At 40.3% G+C, this 23,872-nt stretch overlaps 1 protein-coding gene across 3 annotated transcripts in view; it reads right to left on the bottom strand.

Annotated features, from left to right (window-relative positions):
* Positions 1-23,872, bottom strand: part of BDP1 (B double prime 1, subunit of RNA polymerase III transcription initiation factor IIIB) — a 324,783-nt gene that overhangs the window by 44,688 nt on the left and 256,223 nt on the right. For all 3 annotated transcript variants that reach the window (XR_004537715.1, XM_033928971.1, XM_033928981.1), the window contains exons 30-34: positions 19,096-19,330; positions 8,034-8,170; positions 2,715-2,844; positions 2,353-2,545; positions 1,118-1,184 (exon numbers count right to left, since the gene is read on the bottom strand). Coding sequence is in view for 2 of the 3 variants with exons in the window: in XM_033928971.1 (XP_033784862.1) it covers positions 1,118-1,184; positions 2,353-2,545; positions 2,715-2,844; positions 8,034-8,170; positions 19,096-19,330 (762 nt within the window). In the remaining variant the exon portion in view is untranslated. The remainder of the gene's footprint in view (positions 1-1,117; positions 1,185-2,352; positions 2,546-2,714; positions 2,845-8,033; positions 8,171-19,095; positions 19,331-23,872) is intronic.

Below are 23,872 nucleotides of genomic sequence, written 5' to 3'. Positions count from 1 at the left end.
TGAGAGATTTAGCGGAATATCAAATTTTAATAAACATAAACATTAGAATAGCCTTACTGGGTCAGATAAATGGTTGATCTCGCACAGTAGCCCATCCTCACGCTAGCTAATCCAGGTCAGTAATACCTGACAAAACCCCCAAAAGTAGCAACATTTCATGTTACCAACCTCAATAGCCCATCCTCATAGTGACCAATCCAGGTTACTAGTACCTGGCAAAAACCCAGATAGTAGCAACACTCCATAAGAAAGCAGCTTATACTAACTCACCTAACACTTTCTGACAGCAAGAGAAAGAGGCTTTGTTTGACACTACAGATTATTTATACAGCTCATCTTATAAAGCAGATCCTTGTGTAGTTCTCTCCCAACTTCAATAAATGGTGCCTAAATTTAGTTGGCCAGTTATGCACCCAGTTATACAAGAGTCAGCTACACATGTACTGTAATATAATTAGTGCTAAATTGGCACTTAAATGAAAATGAAAGTAACAATATTGGCCTTAACATTAATTGGCATTAATTAGCAGTTACAAGTGTAACTTTTCTGTAAACTGGATTTAGACATGATGTCACAGAATTATGTCATTTCCACGCCTAATCTGGGCACAAGCATTGCATCAGGTATTAGCATGCATAAATCCAGTGCCCAAAGTTAGGCATGAGATCCACATTAAGTTAGTATTCTACAAAAAATGCTTGCTGTGTAGGGGGGGGGGGGAGATAAGAGAGCAGGGAGAGCGAGAGAAAGCGTGTGTACGTGAAGGTGTATGTGGGGAGAGTGTCACTAGTATGCTGCCCTTCTACGCCTTGTACTTTATTTTGCCTACTCCATAAATATTTGTTCGTTTGAACATGGGCAAAGATGTGTACTAATGGATGGATGGACAGAACAAACTGACCCTACACAATGGCGCTCAGAATTTTTGTGTCAAAAATACCTAATAAAAAGAAGCAAAGCACAAGAATTTACTACACACCACTTCTGGCACAGGTCACAGAAAACTATCCTTTATTCCAGCTTTAATCAAGTACGGAGTCTATGACGGCAGCAAAACCAGATAATGAAATCACAAACCAAACAGAAGTCATGAGTAAATTAAGAGCAGTAATGTACCTGTGGTCTGATCCAAGTCTGCTATTAAGTTCTTGTATTCTATTGCTTCTGAATGTTCTTCTTCGTGCTATTCAAAAAATAAAAATTAAAAAAAAATTATACAATAGGCTCAATGCAGACTGGGATATCTTTGGTAATGCTAATTTAAGGAATACTACTACATACTTGTTTTTTATTCTCAAGAGTCTGGATTTTTAAGCATTCCTATCCAATCCTTTTGTTGATTTTATTTATTTTTAACAAAGATGCAACATAAAATTAATATTTTAAATAAAAATATTTTACTATAAGTTACTGTCACTCATTTATAGACACTTGTAGTATACTGTCAACAGGGAGCTGCTAAAGATGTCATATGACGGGCCGAAGAGGAGAAAGTAATACCGCAATGGAATGGGGGTTTGGCATATTAGAGGCCTAGGGGTGAATTTAGATACCAATTCTTCAATCACTTTTTTTGCTGGGAGGCTGGAATTTCAAATTTATATTTTTTTCAGCTACTGAAAGGTTAATGACTGTTTCTGCTTAAACAAATTTTGTTTTCTATACTGTCTTTATCTGTAAAATCTTTCTGCATGATTATCTAAATTTTTAAGATGGAAACCATATTATTTCATAGTTCCTGTGTCTTGTTTTCTTATAAATCATTTTCTCTGGAATATGATTAAAAATCTGGCAGCATACGATATGTGACAGCAATTGGCCTTTGCTAAATTAAGTCTAGTAAATTACTCCAATCTGGAACACAGTTACATAGTGCTTATGGTAAGCAGTTAGTGACAGGACTGATACTAGTTTGAAGTCCTTTGGGTAGTCCTCTGAGAAAGTAAAGAAGCAACCACATGTCCAGTTTTGGAAAGATATTTATGAATAAACCATTGTCCCATTCATCCCTTTTTGTTTTTACTAACATGGCACAGGCTGAAAAGTGTACATTTGCCTCAGTCTGAAATGACTGGACGGCACTATGCAAAATATATCCTACAGGACCACAGCGGACATAGAGCATTTCTATTCTCATATTCTAAGGTACTTTTGGAAGTATGAGTGCACATAATATTTCTACTAACTATTTTCAAATACAGATAGAAACATAGAAACATGACGGCAGATAAAGACCAAATGGCCCATCTAGTCTAGATGCAACAATAGGATGGGCTATATAGTTATATAAGACCCATTCTATAGAAAGAGGAAGAGATACAACAAATAAATAAGAGGTGATTTGATTTTACCATAACCTGCTCCAAAGCAAAGGTACATGAACTGTCAGTAAAAAGGTGAATGTTTTCTTCAGGATGCAACTTCTCAGAATTATGATAGGGCATAAAACCAGATTCAGCTCCATAAGTTTGGGGTCTTGGAGATCCTGCGAGAGTACAGCTTTCAATTTTCGTTTCCTGAATTTCTTGGATTGATTCCTCTAATCTGAAAGAAATAGAAAATGTTCACATGAAAATAATTCAGGGATGTACAGATCTATTTCACAGAATCTGCATTTGTTTCCAGTTAAAGCAATGAACAAACAATATAAAAGGCAAGTGCAGTAAAGCAAAGTCCTCTTGAAATGTATAAGATAAATATAAATTTTTTTTACCTTTCATTTTTAACAATATGGCCAGTGCAGGTATCACTTGGTCCAGATTCATGCAGCTGTAAAGAACTCCAGCCTATTTTGTCAGGGTCTTGCTCGGCTAGGCTTCCTATAGGTGCCTTTTCTTCCATGTCTACAAAACATATTATTTTTGTCTCCAATATTATTTTGAACTCCTACAAGAATCAAAATGCCATCCTAAACAAAATCCTGATGGCAGTAAAATAAAATAAAATGAAAGTACTGCTGCTAGAAGGAAATGCTGTACGCAAAATTCAAGAGTTTTCTTTCCTGAGGACAAACAGGAAAGCAAGTTACATAGAAACATACAGTCCTTACTGTGGGGGACTCTCCAGATATAGATTTCCCCCCTTTTATAAGTATGAACAGGGCACTGCAATGGGCAGACACTGACTTTTCTGTTGGCACCTTTTAAAAAGGATATTTCTATTTTTTAGTCTTTTTCCAAACAATAGTGGTCTGCGAATGTATGAACAGATGTCTATGTTGCAGCCTTGCATATTTCCACCACGGAAGCTGATTTCATGGGCTACTGATGCTAACGTAGCTCCGACATGATACTCAAATTTGCCTGGAAAATAACTGAAGGAAATGCAGGCTACTAGCCACTAGCCAATTAGATAGTGTACTTTTTGTTGATGGCAGTATGTATCCTATTTTACTCAAAAATATAAAATAACAAAGAACTGGGGGGACTTTCTAAAGGCTTTAAGTTCTCTCCAAACAGAAGGCCAAGGCTGTCTTACAATCTAATTTGTGCAGTGTGCTTTTACCTTTGAGAGTGTAAGGTGTTGGAATAAAATATTGTCAGGATGAAAAACTGATTAAGATGGAAATCTGACTTCACCCTAGCCAGGAACTTAGAATGTGTGTACACCTTGTCACTGTAGAACTTAGGGGGGAATTCTATATAGGATGCTGGTTTCTGCAACCACCTAAGAAGTGGCTGAGAATCACACACCGGCATCCTATACAGAATCCGTCTGCCCTAAGGGACAGATGCCTAACTCCGTCTAACCACCCATGTCACAGGCGCCCATCACCCTAAGGGACAGATGCCTAACCGCTCATGTCACAGGCGCCGGTTAGAGAATCGTGTTGCTGCTGAGCTGATCACAGCAAGAGAATCTCCCTGCTGTGATCAACTGAGCAGCAGCAGTGCCCTCCCACAACACTGTCTGTGGCAAAAGGAAGGCCCAATTCCTCCTGCCGCCACTCCTAAACCCCCTCAAAGGGCTAGATTCACTAACTTCCTTTCCGTGCCTGATCCGTGGCCGATCCATGCAGGCCCGACCAATTCACAAAACAAAAAAATTAAAATGAGGGCGATCAGAGGAACGCCCCCCTTCCGACCGCATGGATAGCTAGTGTGTGATCCTGACGCATGCGCAGACCATCTGCTTTCCCTGCAGACGGTCTGCGCATGCATTTTGTGTCTGTTTTTGCTGTTTTTTGGGGGTTTTTTATGGTCCCCAACTCTCCTGTTCAACCAGGGAAAGGCGACCCCAGCGGCAGGAGCCTCTTCCCCCTTTGCCGACACTGCCATTCACTGCCCCAGCTAGATTCACTAGCTCTGCTCTCTGCCCGTTTCAGCTGAGCCCTGCTCGTGCCGCCCCGACTCTCCTGCTCTCTGCCGCCCTTCCCCGCAGTGCAGCCCCACTTTAAAACCACAGGCTTGCACTGCGGGGAAGGACGGCAGAGAGTAGGAGAGTCAGGGCGGCATCTGCATCTGTTATCTTATGTAATGGTCTCCTATCTTGCTTTTAGCAACGGATACCTTCAAAACCTCACTGAATTTTTCCACTGGCGCTACTTTGGACTGGCCAAGCACACGGAGGTTGACTGGACTAAACAGTATATGTTTCCGTTTAAAGGACATCTGCCCAAGCTGAAGACCACTGTTCTTGCTTTTTTTTTTAGCAATGATGTCTGCTGGTTTATTGCAAGTTCCATGAAAGGGGCAGAGCGTCAGAGATGGGCTGCAGGGTTGGGAAGGACTTTGCGACTGGTCCCTAGCAGTCGCTTCTTGTGTTGATCAACCAGCCCAGTCAGTTTGCAAGGTTTCTTTAGTGAATCACGTTCCTCCCTACTTTGCATGCCACTCCCCTCATTTGCATGCATGGATCGGAATTGGATCGGAGTAAAATCGGGTCGCAGACCGATTAGTACACGATCGGTTTGCTTAGTGAATCTAGCCCAAAGTCCCCTGGCAGGAGGGATGGCCACTCCCTCTTGCTGGAACCCCTGAAACAACCCCTCCAACGATAGGCAGGAGGGGTGGCCACTCCCTCCTGCCAGCAGGCCTCCCTAAACCCATGATCCCCCCAATCTATGACCCCTCAAGACTTGCACCCTCCCAGACCAGTCACGCTGGTCTCAGTGTGGCTGCACTTTTCAAGGCTGTATTATTTGTTCCCCTGATGAGCCAAACATTGGTGAAACAAGGTTGCTTGTTGAGAAGATTGGAGAAGAAGTGACAGCGTTGGAGCTCAAGTCATCTTTTGTCAGCTAAGTCCTTGAACATACCTCCGGGTGACTTTGCCCTTTTCTAATCCTGAGCTGTTCTGCGAGGGAGTATTTTTGCCAGTGAAGGTATCAAAAGCAGTTTTGATTTGTACCTTTTGATTCTATACTGCTACATTAGTCTGAGGCTTTTTCTCCCTCTTTTTGGGTGCATGCTGGGGATACCTCAGTGCCACGATCACACATTTTGAATTATTATATGACTATATGATTCCTGACAAAGGCATCTTCGCCAAAACACAGTTGTGTCAAGTCTTGGCTCTCCAATAGCCTTTTACTTATTTGTTGAAGTACAATTTCAACTTTTTTTATACTGAACTATTAAACAAATGCTGTTTATTGGTTGCACTCAATGTTCTGGATTTTTATGGCTGATATAGTCCTACTGTACAGGGTGAACTTTTTATGCTTGGGCTTTTTATTCTGGGACATAATTGGAAAAATAGTTGAATCCAAATTAAACGAATTGATTTTGTCAAAAATACCCAGAATAATAATTATAATAATAACAGTTTATATACCGCAGGAACGTGAAGTTCTATGCGGTTTACAAAGATTAAAAGATGGTACAAATAGATTGAGCTTACAGGGTGGAAGCTAGTGATTAACAGCTCAAGGGATCAGTTATTGAGGAGAGAGAGTTGTATGGGTCAGCTGCCTAGATATTTCAGGAACAGATATGTTTTTAGGCATTTTCTGAATTCCCCATAAGTAGTAAGCGTAAGTAATTGTTCTAGATCTTTACCCCATAATGCTGCCTGATGTGAGAAAAGGTGTTGATGGTGTCTTTTGAGTTTACATCCTCTAACTGGAGGGGAAACGAAGTTCAAATGTGAACTTCTCTTATGTCTATTGGCTGAGAAGGAGAAAAGGTCAATTATGTATTTAGGGGCTAGACCATATAGTACTTTAAAGCAGAAACAGGCGAACTTAAACTTTACGCATGCCTCCATCGGTAGCCAATGCAGCTGTCAGCAGTAAGGTGTCACATGATCAAACTTCGTCAGCCCGAAAATCAGTTTGACCGCTGCATTTTGCACTAATTGTAATCGTCGCATATTCTTTTGGGAAATTGCTAAATAGGCGATGTTATAGTAATCAAGTTGACTCAGTACAAGGGATTGTACCAGGATTCTAAATGCTGACGTATCAAAATATGCTCTAATGGATCGAAGTTTCCAGAGAGTGAGAAAACCCTTTCTAATTAAGGAGTCTACCTGGTCCTTCATGGTTAAGCACTGGTCTAGGGTTACACCCAATACCTTCATAGTAGACTGAATAGGATAACTAAGTTTATTGATGCATAGCAGTGTTTTGGTGTCAAACGGGTGTGGTGAAGCTACAAAAAATTTTGTTTTTTCTGAATTAAGTTTCAGTTTGAATTCAGTCATCCATTGCTCCATCAAATTTAGTGCTTCTGATGCCTTGGGAGTAATTTCCGAGAGAGAGTTAGTAAATGGAATGATGATCGTAAAGTCATCTGCGTAACTGAATAATTTTATCCCCAGCTGGGTCAATTGCGTACCTAGTGAGGACATATAGACATTGAAAAGCAATGGGGATAGTGGTGATCCTTGCGCTATGCCAGATGGATTGCTCCAGGTATCGGAGAGATCGTAGTTGAAACGTACTTGATAGGTACGGGACATAAGGAAGCCTCGAAACCAGTCCAACACCTCTACCCTAATACCAATTGCATCGTAGCATTTTCCCATGGTCAACTAGGTCAAAGACAGAGCTCATATCAAATTGCATGATCAGGGCATTAAGGCCCTTACTGAACAAGAGACGCAGATTATGTAAGATAGCCGCAATTACTGTCTTAGTAAAGAACAAAGATCTAAAATCAGATTGAGTTTCATGAAAGAGAGAGAACTGATCAATATATTCCATCAGTTGGGTATGTACCAATCCTTCCATGATTTTTACAATAAATGGAATGGATGCTACTGGTCTATAGTTGGTTACCAGTGGACTGAATTATTATTATTATTATAATGAATGCAAAAAGAAAGGAAACCTAAGAAAGGCTGAAAGGACTACCCCCCTTTCACAAAGCCTATTAATTCCCAATGAGCTTCAGTGTGATACCGCAGACCTTCATGGTAATTAGCTTTGTAAAAGAGAGCCTACATGAAAAAAAAACCCAAAACAAACCTTATAAAACAAATAATTTAGAGCAAAAAAAACCCCAAAACCTTCTTGAGGCACACACTGGTGCAGAAACATAAAAACTGAGGTGGTCCTGCATGACAGTGGAAGGTAGAAGTGGTGCATATGTGTGATAGAGTGACTTCAAAGCTCTAATAAGATGGAATAGCTTTCCTGCATAGGCTTCACAGTGATATCACCCCCACACTGTGAGGATTTGCTATCCCGCTTGTCCTTGAAGAAACTGCCTAGATTCAGCTAGGGGTCAAAAAGAGATTTTTCCTGATTCAATATACAGAAACCCTTTAAATATTAGGAGGACCAAATATCAAGCACAGGAGAAAGAAGGAAAGGCACAGAGAATCAAGAATAGCAGTAGAATAGCGACTAAGTTAATGCTTAACCCCCTAGTCACCCTTTTTTTGTGGGAAGAATTAACTCCTTAATCCCTTATTTGTCCTGTTTGTTTGTCTTGAATAGATTATAAAACTATATTGACCAGGGACTGTCAATAACATGTTTTTTTGTATAGCGCCAAGTATGTCTAGTAGTGCTACAGAAATGATAAGCAGTACAAGAAGTAATTAAGCACACACATCTTCCAAAAACTCTACTGATCTAACTCACCACTTTGCACCTGTGAACCAATGTGATCAGTTTCAGTCTTGGGTTTCTCCAAAGCTCTGTCAAGAATAGGTCTGGACTTCAGAAAATCACCACTTGTCATGCTTAACGTATTTTTTATGTGAGGCACAGAACGTTCACTGTAAAGAGAAGAAAATGATAACAGTGATTTCAACTTTCTTTCGATATGTTTTTCCTCCAGTAAATGAGTATTCAGTTGCAAAATTTCCAGAACCCCCCCCCCCAAAAAAAAAAAAAAATACATAATAAAGAAAAGATAAAGAGGAAATTGCTTTAGCTTGTATTAGGTATATAAAATATTGTGCAATTAAAGACTTCCAGATGACATCAGTAGCAAATGGCTTCTTGAGCTCAGATCTTCAGATGACTCGCTTACAATTTAGTACACCTGCTGGACAAAAGAACTGGGGCTACAATGAGACATCAGGACCTTGTCCTATGCCTTAAGTAGTTCTGAGGAGGGCCAGCTTAGTTTACCTGGACAGGTACGAGTGAGCAAACATGAAATAAAAAAATTCAGCTATTACACTTTCTCACATTGCATCAGGATTTACTAATTAGAAAAACCTGTTGATAGATAGGGCCTAATCCAAGAGCAAGTGAGAATGTGGATTAGTAGCTATAAATGAATAAATGAAAATTGGATAAGCTGGAATAAAATGATCAGAAATACAAAAAGTTAAAAAATAGGAATTTTAAGTTAACATATGGATTTGATATATGTCATGTGCTTGACGGATATAGGGAGGCAGGCTAAGACATTTTGTGATTGATAACCACCATACCAGCAGATGGGAAAGCTTAAGTTTATAGAGCTTCTTTGTGTTAGAGTGACCAGCCTGAACTAGGCCAATCCTCAGGGAAATGTAGGCAGACAGGAGTTGGCTTTTGACCTGGTATCCACATACCAGGGGGCCCTAGGTTTGCCATGACTTGAGCTTGCTATGGGGAAGACAGATCAAAACCATATGTGTTTCATGGTATGTATAAATTTAAGTTTTAGTAAATTTTAGTAAGTTAGGAAAAAATTACATAATAGAAATTCATTTAGGTAGCTATAGGTAATAAGTTAATAAAAATAAGTTAACAATAAATATAGATTAGAAATATATGTTATTTTGATTTTCATATATCTGAAATCCTGAAGAGATCCTGATAAGGCAACAGATGGTGTTTGACCTCTGACCTTAAGCAACTTTTTTCTACTTCTAGAATCTTGATGGGAGGGGTACCTGCTCTTTCCATCTTTTCTTTGTTCAGTTTTAGTGAGACAAAGATCTCAGAATAGAAAAGGACACTGATGGTTACAGGAAAGGATTTAAAAAAGCTGTATAGCCTTTGTAAGTATATTACAATATTTGTCTATGTATTTCTTCTTTTTATAAAATATGTAAGCTTAATGTGAGAATGTAACTTTTTAGATATAAGAATGTAATTTGTGACACGCCTATATGAAGCTAGCCTTATATGGGAATAAATAATGTGAACCAATTAGACTGCAGATGGATTGTAACGAAGGAATGTCGTCATTTAGGATATATATGGACGTGTAACTGGTAAAACGGAATTTTTTATGAGCAAGGCCAGCTTTTGGCTTCTGTAATAATTCTCATGATGCAAATGATACTCAATTTAAAATTAATTGAGTACTCTTATGATCTAATATCGATATCTAATAAAAAATAAGATTTTGGATTTTATTAAAATATTTTGCATCATTATTTTTTGTCATTTCATTTTACAACCCTAGAATAGCTATAAGTACGCTTGTGTGCAATTATCCTGATCAGACAACATGGTGGTGCCCGCAAATGCTATAGAACTGATGGAGCTTAACTCAGGAGACTAGAGCAGCTATGAACATAACTCCCAGGTAGAACCTCTTATGCAGGTGGATCTTTATGAGGTATTTGTGTGATTTAAAACTGAACTATTCAGCATTTTAAACTTTAAAGCAGGAAGTGTTAACTACTGAAAATGAGCAAAAAGGCTTGTTATGCAAACTCTGATCTGGCTTAAACAATCTGTATCAGCACATGAAGAAGGCAGAACACAGGTTTGAGGAGCAGGAGGATTCAACTGAAACAATAAAGCTCCAGAAGAAGTTTGAATGGAAATTAGAGGCTCTTACTGAGAAGGTTGGGGACCATGACAATCAGTCCTACCAGAATAATATGTGTTTCAGGACTGGGGGGGGGGGGGAGGAGTACCAGAGGTGGAAGGAAAAGAGAACTGTGTTTTCATGGTTCAACAGATTTGCTCTGCCATTTTGGCCCATGGTCCTGAAGGTCAACAGGCAGATAGACCAGTTAAGGTTGAATGAGTGCACAAAGCCATAGGGCCCGAGTGTAGGAACCTACCTGTGACATCAAGGTGTGCCTACTTACATATACAATTAAAGATGCAATAATTAATAAAGCCTGTAAGGTAAGACAAGGCTCTCATTTGATGCCGAGTTACTAAACACAAATGTCCCAAAGCAAGAGGCACTGCAAATCATATCAGCAACTTTGGGCTCCTTTTAAAAAAGCTGTGCTAGTGGTTTTAGCGCATGCTTAGCGCGTGCTAAATTGCCGCACGCGTTAGACACTAACGCCAGCATCGGGCTGGCATTAGTTCTAGCCACGTAGCACGGGTTTAGCACGCGCTAAAATTCTGCATGCGCTAAAAATTCTATTGCAGCTTAGTAAAAGGAGCCCTATGTATTTCACATAGAGAACTTTCATTAAAAATTCCTACTCAGTTTGTGATAGAGCTTTCAGAACAGGTTCTATCAATAGATAAAAGATACAGCAATGGGTGCCACTTTGGCACTCTCTGTTGCAAATCTGTATGTAGCTAAATTTGACAAAGTTTTTGACAGAACATTCCTTTAGTGAACAAGTACTACTGTGGACGGCATAGAGGAAGATTTGAAAAAAATTTCATACATGGCTTAATTCAATGGAAATTTTAAAATGGCGTTTGATAGGAAGTACATATTCTTTTTAGACATATGTATAATTTGTGATGAAGGAGCTGACTTGTGGCCAAAAGGCAGTATGCAGTACCATGATTAATTGGCAAACTTACTTTTGAAACCAATTTCAAAGTCATTGCTTACATTCTGAGTTTTCAATCAAACTATGTGTTGTCCAACTAAAATGCATAAAACTAAAAACTTAAGTCAAGCTTTGGTTTTTAAATTTATTTAATATTTAATATAAATACATCACATACAGAGCAGTTTAAAATTTTCAAAATATTTATTGATTTAGGGCAGGGGTAGGCAATTCCAGTCCTCGAGAGCCACAGGCAGCTCAGGTTTTCAGGATATCCACAATGAATATGTATGAGATGGATTTGCTTCTCAAGGAGGCAGTGCATGCAAATCCATCTCATACATATTCATTGTGGATATCCTGAAAACTTGAGCTGCCTGTGGCTCTTGAGGACTGGAATTGCCTACCCCTGATTTAGAGTAATAAATATGAGCGTTTTTGATTAACACCACCTAATTATTTATTCAGATTCACCATCGGTATAGCGCGTGATAGTAGAATTGGCAATTTTGGGGTAATTTTACTGCCTAGTCAAGTATAAAGAAGGTTCTTAATAAGCAACAAAAAATAAATTAATTTTATAAAAATGATGTTTGGCCTCTCTTTAGATGTTTTAAAAGTTTATATCAATGTTAATTTAAAATCACTTACAAGGCAGTTTTCTGACTCCTCTAAATTTTTGCCATTTAATGAATTTCCAACAACGTCATCACGTCTATGTCGTCATTGTGTTAGATCGTGTGTAAGGAGGGAAATTTTAAAACGCAGACGCCTCCACACAGAAATTTGCCTTTTAAATCTATCCTCAGTATTACGAGAAAGGTTGCTTCCTCGCCGTTGGATTTATTCTGTAAGAAGCAGGGCAACTGGTATCAGTAAGTAGCTCTAGTTAATACATTTGAATTCAGCAATGCTCTGAGTAGAATAATTGCAATTTCAGGCTAGATGCAGGTACCATCAATATAAAAAGGTTAGTTTTTAAGAGGGTTTCAATGCTATATTGACTTTTATTTTAGTTGGACTTTGAAAACACAAGATAATACGAGGGTCATTTCATAAATAATGCACACTATTTAAAAAAATTTACGTTTTATTTTTTTCCCCAAGTACCATATATTTCGCTCCATAAGACGCACTTTTCTACCTCCAAAAAGGGGGTGGAAAAGGGGGTGCCTCATATGCAGCGAATACACCTCCATGGCCCCTCCCTGGCATTCTGTTGCTGCTCGTCGCCACCCCGCCATCCTCTCGCTGCCCCCTTACGTGCTTGCCATTGCAGGCAGGAAGGAAGAGAAGGACCGGCGGTGTGCAAGCGGGTCCACAAGTCTTGCCCCGATGTCAATTCCCATTGGAGAGAAGGTTCAGGCCAGCCAATCGCTGGCCCAGACCTTATCTCCGACGTCAGAATTGATGTCGGAAGAAGGCTTGTGGGCCCGATTGCAAGCCGCCGCCCTTCGTAGAGTTGTGCACAGGAGTCGACAGCCGCTTTGCCCTGTCGGCAGCAGGAGTCAGCCGCTGCCGTGTTGGCAGCAGCATCGAGTGTGCTCTGCGGTCCAGAAGTGGAGGAGCCTCATTTCGAGTACGTTGCTGTCCAGGAGTACAGGAGCCTCGTTTTGGTCAGAGGAGCCAGCTTTTGATCTGTGGAGGGATCTTCGGGCTCCTGAGAGGTGGGAAGTGCTGCAGATCCTGGGGTGGGGCCTTGAGGATCGTTCCTGTGGCAAGTTCAGGGGTGGGTGTGTGTGTGTTCAGGGAGAGGAGGTGTAGCTTGGTGCGAGTGTGCTAGTGGCACTGGTGTATGGTCTGGGAGGTGAGCCTCTGGTTATTTGGGGTAGTAGGGTTTTGGTAGGTTGGGGTTTACCAGGGTTTTTTTGTGCTCCTTATGGCACCTGCTAAAAAGTCTGGTTCCAGGGGAGGGAGGGGTGGTGGAGCTCTGAGAGGTCGTTCTGCAGCGGTGGCAGTGTCTATTGGCAGATCAGGGAGGAAGAATCGGCGTGGCAGGGAGGAAGGAAGGTTTCATGGAGTTGTGGAAGCAGTGGGTAAGTGGCGGACCAGGGAGGAGGAATCGGCGTGGCAGGGAGGAAGGCATGTAGGCTTCGTTGTTGGAGGGAGGAAGGACAAATGCTGGAAGGCAGTGAGGGGGAGGGGGAGGGGGCAAGAACTCGGGAAGGAAGGAGGAAGGGAGGGAGGGAATAGAAAGAGACAATAGTTGGGCATGAAGTAAGAAAGGAAAGAAAGAAAGAACTATCTAGTGCAATCAAAAATCACCAGACAACAAAAGGTAGGATTTCAATTTAATGATCAAAATCTGTATGCTGCAGTATATTTGTCTATTTTTCTAGGGTGCTGGGTTCAGAGGCACAATTAGGTTCTGAATATTTTTTTTCTTGGGGTTTCCTCCTCTAAATCTAGGGTGCGTTTTATGGTCAGGTGCGTCTTGTGGAGCGAAAAATATGATATTTCTTTACAATCCTTCAATATAGTCTCCCTGCTTTGCAATGACCGAGTCCCAACATCCGGAAAGCTTCATTATTCCATCCAAGACATCATTTTAGTTCAGTTGCCGAATGGCTCGGGTACCGGCGGAAAAAAGATCTTCTAGAGATGCAAAATGATGTCCACACATAGGTTGTTTTAACTTTGGAAAAAGGTCAAAGTCTGGTGGACTCATGTCTGGACTGTAAGGAGAAGTAATACCTCCCAGACATATTTGTGTAGTTTTTCAATGACATTCCCTATGTGTGGGCAAGCGTTGTCATGAAGAATGAGTGGCCCAGACAAGAGCAACTGAGATCGAGTTTTGTACATTTTTCTGCGCATTTTTTTGCAACAAATCACGATAATACACTGTTGTGACACTTCTTCCACATGGAACTTTGTCTATGATGATGATGCCTTCATGATCATAAGCAAAAATCATCATTTGTTTGACTTTTGATTGAGCTCATTGAAATTTTTTGGATTGGGTGGAAGATGGAACTCTCCACTCATCATTGAAAAACTTCCCGGACGTTGGGACTTGGTTATTGCAAAGCAGGGAGACTATATTGAAGGATTGTAAAGAAATATTTGGAAAAAAAAAAAAAAAAAAACATGTAAAGTAAAAAAAAAATAAAAAAAAAATAGTGCGCATTATTTATGAAATGACCCTCGTATAAAGTAAAAACTGTAAGAATGTAAAGCAAAAGTAATATGAATGTTTTAGGTTTCCTGTTAAACATTCTACAGAAGGGAATTTTTATTGAAAATGATTGTGTCTCCATATAGCTCAAACCAGTCTTGCTTTCCGTAATAGAGTATTTCTCTTTTCAGCATTGACAGCCGAAAAGAATGAGAATTAAATTCTAATAACTGAAGATCTCCTGATGAAATTCTTAATTGAGTGAAACAGAGTCGCTCCATTGAGCGGAACAAGAGCAAATGTAACCCAGCCAGGAGCCAAGAGCACCAGCTGAGTTACTTTTACAGCCATTCTATATAGCCGGGAGCTGCCATACCGGCTGGATTAAAAAGCTAAGTATTATAGGCTTTACAAAGCCAGTAAGCCTTAACATTGATAAATATCAGCTTTAAAGTCATATTTTGTTATGATTATTACTCGATATATCATTATCACCATATGAACTATTAAATAGAAATAAAAGAAGATAAGAAAAATAACAAAAAAAGATAATAGATCTAGATATAAAAAGAAAGGCAAATGGGACTAATGATAGTTCACAAAGGGCTGTTCTGACAGGACTAGTTCCAAAGACAGACAGTCATGAGCATTTGAGGTCTCAGCCTTTACAAATAAAAAATCCCAAGTTAAGAGGGTTTTGAAAAAAGAATTATTTCTTACACATTGCAACGTAAGGGTTATTGGTCATCGACTTAACACTTGAGGATAAGAAGGTAAATTTTTAACAGATGTGTTTAGAAAACAAACAGATGTTAATAAATATTTGGACTACAAGAGTTGTCACGGCAGATCATAAGACCATAAGACTATAAGAATTGCCATGTTGGGACAGACCGAAGGTCCATCAAGCCTAGCATCCTGTTTCTAACAGCGGCCAATCCAGGTAACAAATACCTGGCAAGATCACAAGGAGTTAAACAGATGTGATGCTGCTTATGAGTTCCCCAAGCCATCTTAACAATGGCTTATGGACTTCTCTTTTAGGAAACTATCCAGACCTTTTTAAAACCCTGTTAAGTTAACTGCTTTCACTACATTCTCTGACAACGAATTCCAGAGTTTAATTGCACATTGAGTGAAGAAATATTTTCTCTGGTTTGTTTTAAATCTACTTCTTAGTAGCTTCATTGCATGTCCTCTAGTCCTAGTATTTTTGTTCAAACATATCCAAAAGAGATCAGTGAAAATGCATGACTGTTTTTGGGCTAAAGGGACACCCAGTTTATGGCATTAATAAAGGTATTTAAACATTTCTATCATATCTCCCCTTTTCTGCCTTTATTCCAAAGTATACGTATTGAAATCTTTAAATCTGTCCACATAAGCCTTATGATGAAGACTACTGACTATTTTAGTAGCCTTCTTCTGGACAGACACCATCCTGTTTATATCTCTTTGAAGGTGCAGTCTCCAGAGTTGTACACAATATTCTAAATGAAGTCTAACCAGAGTCTTATACAGAGGCATCAATACCTCCTTTTTCCTACTGGCTATATTTCTCCTTATGTACCTTAGTATCCTTCTAGCTTTCACAGTCGCCTTTACAACCTGTTTGGGCACCTTAAGATCATCACATACTATCACACCCAAGCCCTGCTCCTCTTTTCATGCACATAAGTTCTTCACCCTCTAAACTGTACCTTTCCTTTGGGTTTTTGCAGTCCAAATGCATGATCTAGTATTTCTTAGAATTAAATCTTAGCTGCCAAATTTCAGACCATTCGTCAAGCTTTGCTAGGTTCTTCCTCATGTTATTCACACCATCAAGGGTGTCTACTCTATTGCAGATTGTAAGGACAACAAACCATTTTGTAAGTAAAAGTAAGAGGAAAAGAAGGCTGCTTTGCTTCTCAAAATTAGTAGCTGAGAGGGTAAAGAAAAAGAGGTCAGCTTTCATAAACTACAAAAGATCAGACTCATGTAATGGCCTCCCTAGCTATACAGGCTAGCACCTATCATCAGAATTAACTAGGAGGATATGTGGAGAGGTAGGCCTTTTTACTCTGGCTGTAGCCACCCATGAAAACTGCACCGTGCTTCCTCTGTCTAGGACAAAGGCATTTGGAAAGAATCCTTTGGTGGAGATTTAGTATGCAGAAACCTTGCTCATGACTCTAAAAATGTCATATAGAGCATCTGTCACATAATCCACCATGGCAATTGGAGTAAACGTTGTCATCCAATGAAGGAATCTGACGTAATCTCTTGCTGAGCAGCTTCCTCCCTCATCAGTAGCGGAAGAGGCATTAATAAAACGTCCATCTCCTGCTGCTGCAGGACCAGTCTCATGACAAAAGCTATAAAATCTCATAGCACTTATTTCATGCCATAGAAGTTTCATTAAGCCATCTCCTGTAGCTTTGAAAACCTATTTGGTCCTCCAGGCCTATGGTGAATAAAATCTGCAGGATGCATGGGACAATGAGATGCTGACATCAACTTTCCCTCTGTTACTACTAGACTCTGCTTATTTTTGCTCTTTGGTTACCATCCTCTTTTTTTTATTCTTTAATGATACTGTATTTCTTTTCTCACATTAATTTTATTTTAAACTGCTTTTGTGTACTTACAAATCTGAAAAGCGTTATATAAAGAAAATAAACAAAACAAAACAAAAAAAGGCAAACAGAATGCTAGGATGGAGAAAAAGGGATGGAGAACAAAACTTAGATCATCATCATACATTTGTATAGGCCCCTGGTGCAATCACACATTGAATACTATATGTAGTTCTGATTGCCCCCACTTCAAAATGGATATAGCACAACTAGACAAGGTGTAGAAAAGGGTGACAAAAATAACTCCCCTTTTGAAGAGAGGCTAAACAATTTAGTGCTCTTCAGCCTGGAGAAAAGATAACAGAGGACATATAGCAGAAGTTTATAAAATTATGAGTAAGGTGGAACAATTGTTTAAATTGTCAACCAACATAAAAATAAGAGGACACTCCATGAAACTAATGTGCAGTAGTGTCATGATAAATCAAAAGTTTTTGTTTCCATGCAGCACATAATTAAGGTGTAGTATTTGTTGCAGGAGAACGTGATCAAAGTGACCAGCATAGCTAAATTCAAAAGAGGTTTGGACACGTTTCTCATGAAACAGTCTATAAAAATTATTAGCCAGGTAGACTTGGGAGAACCATTGCTTATTGCTGGAAATGAACCAAGAAAAACAGATTTATTTTCAGGGTTCTGTCAGGTATTTGTGACTTGGACTTGCCATTGTCAGAGACAAAATGCTGGATTTGATGGATTTTGTACAATCCAGAATGGGTCTTATCTTCACTATTCTAATACCTCATAAGTGAAACCACTCCTAAATATTCTTTGCAAATTTTGACCAATAGCTGTTGCTTAACACATTAATATATACCATATTTTTCGCTCCATAAGACACACCCTAGATTTAGAGGAGGAAAGCAAGAAAAAAAAAAAACACATTCTGAACCAAATTCTCCCTGCCAAGCTCGCACCCCATCCTACACTCCTTGCCAGGCTCTATAGCCTGTCTCACCGCACTGCCCTGTAACCTGCCCCCAGTACCTTTTTTAATTCCCTCTCCCTTTTTTATGGTACAACAATTTTTTTGGTTTCCAAAATAAATTACAAACAGGGCATAGCCCAAAACAGAAACAAGTCCCATACAAAACTGGAACAATAATCAATACCACCATAGCATGAACCCCACCCCCTCCTAGAGCAGGGAGCAACCTCCAGTATGCAGAACAATGAACCAAAAATAAAAAAACAACCTTTTTAACCCCCGTCCCTTTTTTATGTATAAATCAATTTTTATTTTCAAAAAATAAAATCCAGCCTACAAATACAATCAACCATAGAATACTACAACCATGATACAAATGATACAGATCCAACACCCCAACTCTTCCCTCCCTCCACTTACCCCCTTTCCCCCCCCTCCAGAACTAGACTCAAAGCAGAATCTACAATGCAGTAGACTTGGACTCAGATAGCCCACTGCCAAGGAAGGAAACTGCAATCTCCACAGTCCCCCCAAACCAGAGACCAGAAGAGAAGAACAAGAAGAGAAGAAAATAATAATAAAAATAAAACAAAACAGGAATAAGTTTGAAAATAAAATTAAAGAAATTGGCCCCTCACGCCCACCCTGTCCCTTTTTAAAACACCCCATCCCGTACCTCTTCAAATCTCCCCCATTGCCTGATGGTCCAGCAGTGCATCGGCAAGCCCTCTGCCCGCATGCCTGGGCCCGCGCCGCCTCTTCTTGTCCCACACCTCCATAAATGTCTTCCATTGCCTGGTGGCCCAGTGGTATGTCAGCCGGCAAGCGCAAGATTTCCGCCCGCCTGCCTGGGCCAGCGCTGCCCTCCGAATAGTGCCTTCAGAGAACTGAAGGCACCATTCGGAGGGCGGCGCTGGCCCAGGCTGGCGGGCGGAAAGCTCGCGCCTGCCGGCCGATACACCACTGGGCCACCAGGCAATGGAAGACATTTAAGGAGGTGCAGGACAGTTTGGGAAGAGGTGGGTGGAGGGCTTGCGTCTGCCGGCCGAAGCACTGCTGGACCACCAGGCAATGAGGGAGATTTGAAGAGGTATGGCACGGCACGGGGGTGTTTTAAAAAGGAATAAGGGTTCAAAAAGGTACTAGGGGTGTTTTTAAAAGGCCCGACCGGGGGTGTCTGTTAAAAATTTATATCTTCACTGCATAAGACGCACTGACATTTCTACCCACTTCTGGGTGAAAAAAAAGTGCGTCTTATGGAGCTAAAAATACGGTACAAACAAGTGAACTGATTCTTTAGAACAAGTTAACAAGATATACAAAAAAAAGAAATTCTCACCTAGGTACATGGATTTCACTCTTCACTTCTTCTGTCATGTCCACAATCACTCCAGTACTTTGCTCTGCAGAAGGGCCCTTGTCCTCCTGCTCAGTGTGAGAAGACTCTCTAACAATAATAGAAGGCATGAAAGGCTGGATAACTGGGGTCACATTTGGCTTCATATTATACCGGTTCAGAACAGCAGGAGTCACATCCTTTAACTCACCACAGTCATTAAATACAAATGTTGTTCCTTTGCAATAAAAGAGAAAACCATAGAATAAGTTCAAAAACAAAATAAAAAGTACATACTCTAAGCAAGTATGTTTCATGTAGTGGAGGCAGCAGAAAATTAAAGATCAATATCCTCTCCTCCAGCAGGAACTCTGACCCTTTGAGGTCTAGTAAATCTCCCTTCTCTCACTCACTGCCCTGATAAGGTGACTAGTTGTCTATATTTTAGACCCACTTCTACCTCACCACTTCTATTAAAGCCCTGTCCTAAGCTTATATAGGGTTGAATTGGGCTAGGTACCCCTTATTCCATGGAACCCAGACTCACCCCCCCAAGCCACTTCACTTGCTCCTACTCTGCAGGCTGCTTATACAAATATGTTACAAGCTGATCCCTAGTATTAATCTTGTGATACAACCACTAGGGGTTACAGTTCCAAATAAGGGTCTTTTCTCCATCCAAACTATGCCACAGGAACACCTATCCATGATCTTGTTAGACCATACACTTGTATTCAGTCAGACAATTTAACAGTCATTCTATAAAGCATTTTTGTATGCCTTAGATGTGGAAAATGCTTTATAAAATGACTTTCCTAAAGAAATTGAGGATCCCAGTGATGTCTTTGCAACAACAGTATTAATGCTGGTGCCCTCACCAAGATGGCGCCCGGGGGCAGACTGCCCCACCCATCCTCCTTACTACGCCTCTGGTTATATTTGATACATACAGTGGAATCTACTAAGCAGCAAATAACAGTAGTGGCTCAGTCTACCAATTATAAATTATAGTACTCCCCTGAAATTTGCGGGGGTTCTGTTCTAGGAACCCCCACAAATTTCAAAAAACCGCACCTGTCAAAAGGTTTTCAATCATTTAATTTCAATGTTAGCAGTCAGTTGGCTGTTGACTTCAAATATCAATTCTTTCTTCTTTCCTCTATCAATTTCTAAGTCATAGCACATTTGAATATCAACCTCATACATCATACTTTAGTTTTACTTCATCAATCCAAGTGGTTTCAAACTCATGGCCCGCCAGGTACTATTTTGCGGCCCGCGGTCTGTACTAGTGCTGCCCGCTCTTTGCAGTATCCTCCGGCTTCCTGCTCTTACCTCCATATAATTACCGCACCTGCAGAAAGGATTGACGGTGTTATAGCAATCCTTGCAGGCTGCCATCATCCTTAGCAGCACATTGCCTCTGCCGCAATACTGCCCCTGATGTCAGAGTGGCGGGACCGCGGCAGAGGGAACGTGTTGCGGAGGCTGATGGCAGCCTTCATGGAACGTTACAGCACCGGCAATCCTCTCTGCAGGCTGCAGTAGCTAGCTGAAACTAAGACTGGGAGGCCAGGGGGAAGCTGGAGGACGCTGCAAAGAAGGGGGGAGCATGCAGGCCTTTGGGGGGGAAAGATTTATAAACTATAAAGGGTTTTACCTCATGCAAAATTGTCATTTCTTTAATAAGACATTAACTATTTTTTCTGTGGCCTTCCAAGTACCTATAAAACCAAAATGTGGCCCTGCAAAGGGTTTAGTTTGAGACCACTGCTATAAAGAGACTTTGAAATGTAACAAGACTCTAGGAAGTCACTGCCCAGGATTACCTTGGTGTTTTTCTTTCCAATAAACCACATATCTTTCCCATCATGTTTGGCATGGTGGTGACTTCACAACCAGCATTTAAATATGGGTGACCCGAGCCTACTTAGAGTGGTGGGTGAGGCTCTGGACACTTTGTTGGGACTCTTCAACATCCATCGATGAAACAAGTAAAATTTAAGTAGTTTCATGTTACTACTTTTGCATCATCAGGCTGTGAAATTTTGGAATGAACTGCCTTTGGATATTAAGGGCTCCTTTTATAAAACCGTAATAGCTGCTGCTACAGTAATCTTTCCAACGTCCATAGGGATTTAATGGGTGTCAGCGCATTTGACGTGCGGCAGCCACTATTTATTTATTTAATTCTATTTCTATCCTGTTCTCCCAGGAGCTCAGAATGGGTTATAAGCCAACATTCACAGTATGTTACATTGGACAGTACGTTTGGCAATACAATACAATACCATACAATACAGTAGCATAATGACAAGGCTGGACAGTACAGTAACTTAAGAACAGCATGGGTGGGGACATTCATAGGAAATTCCTGGGAAGGTAATACAGTAGATTGGACCAGAGGGTCACCAACTAGTAGTTGTTGGTGGAAGAGTTGAGGGGATTGTTTGCGGCTGGACCTTTAGTTGAAGAGAAAGGTCTTCACGGCTCTTTGGAAGGTCATTAATGAGTTCTGTGATCTGATTTGTGGGGGGAGTTGGTTCCAGAGCTGTGGGATGAAGTGGCTGTAGGAGCATTTGCAGGAGGTTTCCATCAGGAGAGATGCACAGTCGTCTCTCTGCTCTAGAGCAGAGGGGGCGGGTGGGGGGCTTACAGATGTAGCTTGGAACTAATGTAGGCTGGGGTGGTGGCGTGGAATCTTTTATGCGCTATTACAAGAGCCTTGAATGTGCAGCGTTTGTTGATTGGTAGCCAGTGCTCTGTGCAGAGGGCTGGGGAGATGGGGTCGTGATAATTGAGGTTGTATAGGAGGCGTATCACCGTGTTTTGGACTTGCTGGAGGCGTTTGAGTTCCTTTTTGGCTACTCCATTAAAGATGGAGTTGAAGTAATCCATCCTGGAGAGAACATAGGCGTTAGGTCCAGTTTGGAGATATAGGGTTTGATCCTTCTCAGTTGGCGGAGGTAGTAGAAGGAAGTGGAGACCACCTGGGAGATGTGGGTGGATAGGTACAGGTGGCTGTCCAATGTTACTCCAAGGCTACGTACCTGGTCTGCTGCTGTTAGGAAGGTGGATTCTCATGATAGTGTTGGACGGGTGTATTTGGTGTTTTTCTTTCTAATCCATAAGAGTTCACTACTGAAGTTTTGTAAAAGGTGGTAGATTTGAACCATATTATCTAAAGTTTAGGTAACTGATGAAAACCCTTTTCTTTTTCAGAATCTTTTAATGTAATTTGTTTACTAACTTTTAATCAGTGGTGTTTTGTATTTTGCGAGAAATTGCTAGTCATCTTGTATTGTTATGTGCACTGAACTGGTTTGGTTTGCTGTGGAATATAAGTTTATTTGTAACTGACTAAGTGTAGGAGGTACTCAAGCAGTTTTTGTATAAGACAGAAAAAAGGATCTAAGGCACTGCCCTCAGACCAGATGGCAAACCTCTTCCATTTAAACTTATAAGACTCCTTAGTGTAATCTTTCCTGGAAGAAAGTAGGACTCAGGAGACATTCTCATGCAATTGAAGAGAACCAACTTCTAATCTTCTCCTGGATTCAAAGGAACATAGAATAGTTGAGAAAGTGCAGAATAAGGACCAACAAATATCCATAGAGGATTTTTCTTCTACCAACACCTCTTCAAGTAGTAGTGACTCCAAAAGTTTGCTTTTAGAAAGATGGAATTTGAGACAAGGTCAGGGAAAAAGATGGAGGAAAGGATCTCAATGTTCACCTCCTTAAATCAGATTTATCAGTGGAGCTCAATCTTTCTTCAAGAGAGAAATATCAATCACCACTACTAGCTCAAGGGTTATCTTTTGTTTCTATTACCTCTTTTAATGAATAACAATTTCATATTGATTTTGAAAAGTTTATTTGATTGTTTTACAATGATAAATCGAGTAACATGGACAGACTTGTTATAAAGCTATCTTCCATTTGGGTTCTCTCAGGTCTACTTGACTCTATGATAAAAATTTTGGAACAAATAATTTTGAAGGATGTAAAAAAATGGCAACTTAATTAACAGTGGACCTATAACAATCTAACAAAAATAGAAAAGTCTTTAAATGGTGAATCTGTAGTACTGCAGGACAAGGATAGCTGCATGAATGAGACATACAAGTTTCTGATGAAAATGTTTACAGGTAAATTCCCACTTCTGTTCTTAATTATCTCTTTTATCTACGGCTTCTTAATCCCGGTCTCTTTACATCTTACTACTCTCTCATCCTCCCCCTTTCTAAACTACAACACTCAACCCATTGCCCTTTATCCCAGTTATATGGGGCCGCCGACCCCTCTCTCGAACCCTCCCTCGAATCTTCTCAAAAAACCGACCTAGATGTTATACCTCTATTCCTATTTCTTCAGTTCTTACTCCTCCTCTTTCATCTCCTCAATACTCATCCAATATTAATATAGGTCTTGTAAATGTGCATTCCATTAAAAATAAACATCATTTAATTCAAGATTTAATTCTTCAATACAATTTCCATATTTTATGCCTAACTGAGATCTGGCTAACTCAGGGGGAAGAGGCCTACCTGACCCAAGCCTGTCCCAATAATTATAAAGTGAAATTCCAACTTCGCTCAAACAAAAAGGGAGGAGGCCTTGCAGTGATCTATCATACTACTATTTCCTTACATCCTGATTCTTCCACTTTATGCTATAACTACCCGGTAGAAACTCTTCAGTTTTCTATAAAAAAAACTTCTTACCTCTCAATTTCCTGTTGACTTATCTTCCCCTCCCCCCCCCCCGTTACAAAATCT

This window comes from Geotrypetes seraphini, chromosome 1 (assembly GCF_902459505.1).
Source record: "Geotrypetes seraphini chromosome 1, aGeoSer1.1, whole genome shotgun sequence".
Classification (NCBI taxonomy): Eukaryota; Metazoa; Chordata; class Amphibia; order Gymnophiona; family Dermophiidae; genus Geotrypetes; species Geotrypetes seraphini.
The sequence above is the reverse complement of the archived record's forward strand: the minus strand, read 5'-3'. Positions and strand labels throughout refer to the sequence as shown.